The 7,591-nt window shown below is 54.8% G+C and overlaps 1 protein-coding gene across 1 annotated transcript in view; it reads left to right on the forward strand.

Annotated features, from left to right (window-relative positions):
* Positions 1-5,615, forward strand: part of ZNF629 (zinc finger protein 629) — a 6,096-nt gene extending 481 nt beyond the window's left edge. Inside the window, exons 2-3 of the mRNA XM_006896514.1 lie at positions 2,338-2,445; positions 2,600-5,615. Of these exons, the coding sequence (XP_006896576.1) occupies positions 2,373-2,445; positions 2,600-5,133 (2,607 nt within the window). The 5' untranslated portion in view covers positions 2,338-2,372 and the 3' untranslated portion in view covers positions 5,134-5,615. The remainder of the gene's footprint in view (positions 1-2,337; positions 2,446-2,599) is intronic.
* The last annotated feature ends 1,976 nt before the right edge of the window (positions 5,616-7,591 follow it).

A 7,591-nucleotide genomic window follows, 5' to 3' on the forward strand; every position in this document is an offset into this window, starting at 1 on the left:
GGATGCCCAGACTCGCCAACGAAAGCTGGAAAGCGGGGCGCTGGCACCGGGGCGGGGGGACGAAGTCCAGGGGCCGGCCGGGTGCGGGCGTCAGGGCGGGTCAGGGGCAAGGTGGCTGCATTCCCGCTGCCTCCATGTTGGGGTCACCCTGGGCCGCTCCCTGCACTTCTGCAGGGACATTCCCGTCCCTAGGCCACCCCTGCCATGGTGAGGGGCTAGTGGGTTCGCAGCCGGGGCCTGGGCTGGCCCTGAGCACGTCTTGCCACCGTTTCCCCCCCACTTTCCTACTCCTTGCCGTTAACCCTTTCCTTTCTACCCTGGACTGCTGAGTTTTCCTTTCTCCAGACTTTCAGGGTACATAAGCTCTTGCTTGGTCTCAGCAAACACTATTTCCAGCCTCCTCAGAACAGTCAGGCAGCCCCCAATGTGGCCGACGTTCCTGCTTCCACCACCCCGAGACGTGGGGAGGGCACTCTCATAGCTCAAGTAGCTGCAGAAATGAAGAAATCCATTTACTTCCTAAAACTGAACTCCTGTCTCCAGCTCTTTGGCAGGGCTCGGCTGCTTCCTCCTTCACCTTGTCACCATGGCTGCCAGTCTCATCCAAAGCCCAGGTTGTCTTAAAGATCTAAAGGTTGTGGAAAGTTGTAGCATTTAGCATCCCTGGTCCTATTTCCTCAGCCTGGGATGACAGCTAGGAGCTTTATCCGGGAGCCATTCTCACATCCTGTTCCTTTCCTGACATCCCCTTTCAAACTGACCTTTAATGGCATTGGACCAAACATGTTTGGCCCAGTATCAGGGACTAATCTTAAGCTTTCATTCATTCAACAACAATTTATTGAGCACATATTATATGCCAGGCGCTGTCCTAGGCAGGGGACACAGGAGCAGTTAAACAGAGGGGAAGGAATAGGGGTTCTAGGTGATGTCTCAAAATAGCTTCAGTGGAGAATGCCACAGTCTGTTAGGCTGGGCCGATAGAAGCCAAGGGATTTCTCCAGCCCATTGCCACCACCAGCAGGCACTGTGTGAGCCATTCTCGTCACCAGCTCCTGCCAGCAGCCTGCAGTCTCACATGACTCCCCAAGGTCACCTCACTCTCGCAGAGACATTGGCAGGTCAAACACAGCAGTGTCTTCTCTTGTCTCTGCTGCTCCCCAGCCCCGTGACCTTAGCGAAGCCCTTCCATCTCCCTGGATCTTGGCTTTCTAATCTGTAAAATGGACAGCATATCCCTCCTCACAGGGCGATGGGGAGGACTGGGTGAGGTTCCTGAGGACACTGTTGTCAACAACAAGCTGTTGTCCACGTGCCTTTTCTCCTTTTCTGTTGCCCCCCTCTGACTGTTTTAAACTTCTGCTTCTTCTACCACTCACTGGCTTGAGCCGAATTAAAAAGTTCCTCTGTTCACTTGAAGAGCCTCTCACCTCTCAAGGAAATCAGGATGGTGTCCTTTTAAATTTTTTTTTTAACCCTCTGTGTACTTAAGGCAGCCTCAGTTCTTTCTGGGGCTCAAATGGGAAAAGTTTATTAGTCCCAATTAGCAGTCCCATTAAGGAGGACAATTAGAGTTGTAATGAGCTCCCACTGATTAGTAAAATAACAGGTTTCCCAGCCTCTGGGCATTAAGGTGTGAGGTGAGGGCTTTCTGCCCCATGGGTGTTGATGCCTCTCCAGCTTCCAGTCTGGGTTCAAAGGGTTACGACTGATGAGCTCTTAATTGCACTCATCTAAGTGCTTGGTTGTGATTTTAAGATCTGGCCTGTGGAGGAGTGGAGATGGTACAGAACTGATGCCTAGAAAAACAGGAAGCTGAGTCACAGGAGAAGGGATTGCCTGCCTTTCTCCTGTGGAGCCCATGGTGGATTTGAACCACTGGAGACGTGTTAGCTTTTGACTTACTGCAACACCTTACAGATGAGGCCACTAGATCAGTCCCTTTTTTAATGAGTTTTGAGGAGAAATGAAGCTCAAGTAAAAAGGAAGAAAGGTCTGAGAATGAGGGGGCGGAGGACACAAGGTGTTGCCTGACTTCCCAACCCCTGAGATAGTCCCTGCCCCATCGGACTGGACCAAGTCCTGTGATGCCAGTTAGCAGTGAGGGGGGCCTTACCCCATGGAACAGTCCTTTGTGGTCCCTGCTGACGTGCTGAGCCTGTGAGCGCTGGGACTAGGTCACCTGTGTGTGTGGGGGCATCTTTATTTGCAGGGAGCAGGAGGGAACTCCAGCCAATGGTCCAAGATTGAGGAGAGAGGCGGGTGGTGGTGGGAGGGAAAGAATAAAAAATAAGATTAGCCCCCATTGTGTGCTCATCTCTCTCTCTCCCCTTCTAGGGTCCCCAGAGCCCCCTGCAGACCTGAGCTCTGGAATGGAGCCTGAGACAGTGCTGTGGGGCCCAGATCTGCAGAGTCCTGAGCAGAGCCCCAATGACAGTCACAAAGGTGAGGGACACAGGGGGCTTCGGTCCTGACAAGAAAGTGGCCCTCTCTAGACAGGGAGGGACGCAGACTATGGGGAAACCTAGGGGAGGGACAAGAGACTAGACCTCACCTTCTGAAAGGAGCCGGGGGCTGGAGACTCCCTTTCTCTCTGTAGGTGCCGAGAGTGGGAATGAAGAGGAAAGCCCTCAGGAGGACAGTTCTACAGAAGAGGTCATCCTAGGAGATCCATCACAGAGTCCAGAATTCAGGGACCCGCCAGAGATGCCCCTGGAGGGGCCTTCCCTGAGTCCCTCCACCCCCCAAGACCCCTCGGTCCCATTGGGCCACCCCAACTCTTTGGACCATCAGACCTCTCTGGATTCCCCCACCTCGGAGGTAGTGCCCACCGCATCCGACTGGACCAAGGCCTGTGAGGCCACGTGGCAGTGGGGGGCCCTCACCGCGTGGAACAGCCCCTCGGTGGTCCCGGCCAACGAGCCCAGCCTGCGGGAGCTGGTCCAGGGCCGCCCGTCCGGGGCCGAGAAGCCTTATATCTGCAACGAGTGCGGCAAGAGCTTCAGCCAGTGGTCCAAGCTGCTGCGCCACCAGCGCATCCACACGGGCGAGCGGCCCAACACCTGCTCCGAGTGCGGCAAGAGCTTCACGCAGAGCTCGCACCTGGTGCAGCACCAGCGCACGCACACGGGCGAGAAGCCCTACAAGTGCCCAGACTGCGGCAAGTGCTTCAGCTGGAGCTCCAACCTGGTGCAGCACCAGCGCACGCACACGGGCGAGAAGCCCTACAAGTGCACCGAGTGCGAGAAGGCCTTCACGCAGAGCACCAACCTCATTAAGCACCAGCGCTCGCACACGGGCGAGAAGCCCTACAAGTGCGGGGAGTGCCGGCGGGCCTTCTACCGCAGCTCGGACCTCATCCAGCACCAGGCCACCCACACCGGCGAGAAGCCCTACAAGTGCCCCGAGTGCGGCAAGCGCTTCGGCCAGAACCACAACCTCCTCAAACACCAGAAGATCCACGCCGGCGAGAAGCCCTATCGCTGCACCGAGTGCGGCAAGAGCTTCATCCAGAGCTCGGAGCTGACGCAGCACCAGCGCACACACACGGGCGAGAAGCCCTACGAATGCCTCGAGTGCGGCAAGAGCTTTGGCCACAGCTCCACTCTCATCAAGCACCAGCGGACCCACCTCCGGGAGGACCCCTTCAAGTGCCCCGTGTGCGGCAAGACCTTCACGCTGAGCGCCACGCTGCTGCGCCACCAGCGCACGCACACCGGTGAGCGGCCCTACAAGTGCCCGGAATGCGGCAAGAGCTTCAGCGTCAGCTCCAACCTCATCAACCACCAGCGCATCCACCGCGGCGAGCGGCCCTACATCTGCGCCGACTGCGGCAAGAGCTTCATCATGAGCTCCACGCTCATCCGCCACCAGCGCATCCACACGGGTGAGAAGCCCTACAAGTGCTCCGACTGCGGCAAGAGCTTCATCCGCAGCTCGCACCTCATCCAGCACCGCCGCACCCACACCGGCGAGAAGCCCTACAAGTGTCCCGAGTGCGGCAAGAGCTTCAGCCAGAGCTCCAACCTCATCACGCACGTGCGCACGCACATGGACGAGAACCTCTTCGTGTGCTCCGACTGCGGCAAGGCCTTCCTGGAGGCTCACGAGCTGGAGCAGCACCGAGTCATCCACGAGAGGGGAAAGGCCCCTGCGAGGAGGGCACAGGGCGACTCGCTGCTGGGCTTTGGGGACCCTGCCCTGACCACCCCACCCCCTGCAGCCAAGCCCCACAAGTGTCTGGTCTGTGGGAAGGGCTTCAACGATGAGGGCATCTTTATGCAACATCAGAGGATCCACATTGGTGAGAACCCCTACAAGAATTCGGACGGCCTGATCACGCACCCAGCCCCCAGAGCGCCTCAGCTCCGACCCCCGAGGCTCCCTTTTGGAGGGAATTCCTATCCAGGGGCTGCGGAGGGCAGAGCTGAGCCCCCAGGACAGCCCTTCAAAATGCCTGATGGGCAGGAGAGCTTCAGCCAGAGGCTTGGCCTGCTCTCCTCCAAGTCCTACATTTGTTCCCACTGTGGGGAGAGCTTCCTGGATCGCTCAGTGCTCCTTCAGCATCAGCTCACCCACGGCAACGAGAAGCCCTTTCTCTTTTCTGATCATAGGACTGGACTCGGGGAAGGAGCAGGACCTAGCCCCTTTCTCAGTGGAAAGCCCTTTAAATGCCCCGAGTGCAAAAAAAGCTTTGGCCTCAGCTCTGAGCTGTTGCAGCACCAGAAGGTCCATGCTGGTGGGAAATCCCAGAAGAATCCTGAGGCGGGGAAGAGCTCTTCTGTCCTCCTGGAGCACCTCAAGAGTCCTCTGGGGGCCAGACCCTGCAGCTGCTCAGACTGTGGGGCCTCCTTCCTCGATCGCCTGGCCCTAATCAGACACCAGGAGACTCACAGTCAAGAAAAGTCCCCCCAACCTGAGGACCCGCTTCCAGAGCCAGCCACCCTGTCCGCTAGTCAGGAAGGTGAAGGGGAGGCTCCTTCCCCCACAGGCAGTAGCCACAACAGAGAAGGGGGAAAGCCCAAAACCCTCTTGGAAGAAAAACCCTATTTGTGCCCAGAGTGTGGGGACGGCTTCACAGAAGTGGCGGCCCTCCTCCTCCACAGAAGCTGCCACCCAGGTATCTCCCTCTAAATTGGGTCTGGAGACCGGGGGGGGGGGCACCCTCTCTTCTGAGAGGAACACTGGATCCCCACCAGAATCGTGCACAGAAAGGAAGAAAATCCAATTAGATGGTAGAAAAAGTGGAAGCTCAAGAGGCTGGGTGAAAAGAATGCTTTTACATCAATTATGAAGAACCCTATTAAAATTGGGGGGAGGGAACCACTTGTAAGGCAGTATAGAAAAATTGTTGGGTTAGAAACCCTATAAATATGTAGGAAATTTAAAAAGTCTTTTAAGTCCGTAGCAGAAAAACCCTATAAATCATAGTGGATAAAAAAAAAGCCCTATTAATTGTAGGAAGAGGTCCCAGTATGTCTCTAGACAACCCTACAAAATGTATCAAAATCTCCGTGAAACTATAGGGTCGGGGGAAATGCAGGGCTCCCAATGATGACGTGGGAGAAGGCCCCAGGTGGTGTAGGAAAAGCCCCATAAACCTGCCCCAGTGTTCCCTGTCACTGGAGGAGGGGTAGGAGCCTCACACCAGCAGCCTTGGACCACTATCGTGGGGAACATGCTCAGCTGGGGAGGAGCATGGAAATAGGGTGGAACTGGAAAAGAAGAAAACAAAAATGAGAGGAAAAATAGCGAGTGAGAAAAGGAGAAACAACCAGGGATGAGATAAACTCCCACTAATTGCACTGATGCTTCTTGGGGTCAAAAGGCTGATCTTAGCAGAGTTTGTGTTAGAGGAAAGGGCCTGTGGCATTCTTTATGGGGGAACCCCCCCCCAAATACAGGGAAGAAAAAAAAAAGGATAAGAGAAGCCTTTTTCAAAGGCAGGTGTTTGGGGTGCACAGAAACTTTCCAATTAACACTGAGAACTCCACCAAATTTAAAGGGTGGGAGGATATTTAGAGTACCTTGAGAAGGTAGAGAAATGAAAACAGATAAAACCCAGGAAATCCCAGGCTGCCCAGGCCTCCAGTTCCGTTCCCAGGAGCTTCTGCAGGTACCAGCAGATCCTGGCTGTAGTTGCCAGGATTCACCCCAATCTGGGTATAACCCCACCTCCGTTCTCCCAGCCAAGCTGGGGGCTTCTACTCCGAGAGGCACTCCAGGACAGAGGGCCCCTCTTTCCATTCTCAGGTCTGTCAGGAGGTTTTCCTGAAATCTAACTGCCACTGGTCTTGCAGTGACAGTCCGTCTCCTCGCCTTCCGTCCTCAGTGGAGAGGGAGAACCGCTGCTAGTTGACCTCCAAAGAATAAAGCCCCTTAGAGACTATAAAGGCCTGTGCGTGGTCGAGTCCTCTCTAGGCTTCTCATGTCAGAGCCATGGTGGATTCTCTGTGGCGACAAGAGCCAGCAAGCCAATCTAATCGAAAACTTCAGTCAGCCAGCAACCTGATTTTTAAACCTCAGTCTTCCATCTGAGCCATTAGCAAGGCAGCCTGCAGGATCCATGGACTGCATGCAGTGGAGGGTGTCCAACACCCTATGAACTGGACAGTAGGTCCCAGAAGAGTTTATCACAGAGGCCTGACCACCCTCCCCATACTGGTCCCTGGTGTAATCTTGACCCGGGGAAGGGCTCTTCTCAACCCTGAAACCTGAGAAAACAGAAGGAAGGAGAAACTTCTCTGCCAGGCCCACCTCGTGTCCTCATGCCCCACAGTTAACATTTTCATAAACCCAGCCGGACTCATGTGACTGTGTGTGTGTGATAGGGGGAAGAGACTGTGATCCTGTGAAGTAGTTCTAGAGAAACAACCTGCATCATAAACGCCACCTCTTAAACCCAGGGCCCTGTATCGAAGGAGAGGACTCTGTTTAGGTCCAGATGTGGAAGGAAGGACCCCTCGCACCTCCCTGGCAGGGTGAGGTGGCTCAGACACACCCCCAGAGAGGGGACCTGAATTCCTACAAAGCTTTGGAAGAGACCTCGAATTCCATGACCTAGAAGTTTCTTCACTCTTAATCTGTCTTCAAAATTGTGAGGGATGATCCTCAAATTGAAAAGGTTCAAAATGTAGACCATCATAGAGGAAAACATTCAGGCTTGTAGGGAAAAACCTTGTCAACATCTGCGTCACACACACACACACACACACACACACACACACGCGCGCGCGCGCGGTCAGGTAGGAATGCACTACTGAGAGGGAAGGAGGAGCCTGCCTCCTGAGCTCTGCTGGAACTCTGACGAAGGGGTGTCCCTCTAAGACCCAGGAGTTAAAGCTGTTACCTCTAAGCAGGTGTTAGTTTTGGTTTTTTTTTTTTCTCTGAGAGCAGAAAAAAAATAAGTTGTAGAGAGAAACTCCTTGTCAAGCTAGAAGCAGAGCTCCTTGCAAACAAGTCTGAGGAATCTGTCCCAGAATCTGTTCTGGGGAAAAGCCTCAGGGTCTCAAAGATCCAGCTCTAGGGGGAGAGGGTGTGTGTAGTCAGAGGCCACCCATAGGACTAGGGTGTAGCATATAGCATATGCTCG

Source organism: Elephantulus edwardii, unplaced genomic scaffold, assembly GCF_000299155.1.
Source record: "Elephantulus edwardii isolate Elephantulus edwardi_28Jun2011 unplaced genomic scaffold, EleEdw1.0 scaffold00186, whole genome shotgun sequence".
NCBI lineage: Eukaryota > Metazoa > Chordata > Mammalia > Macroscelidea > Macroscelididae > Elephantulus > Elephantulus edwardii.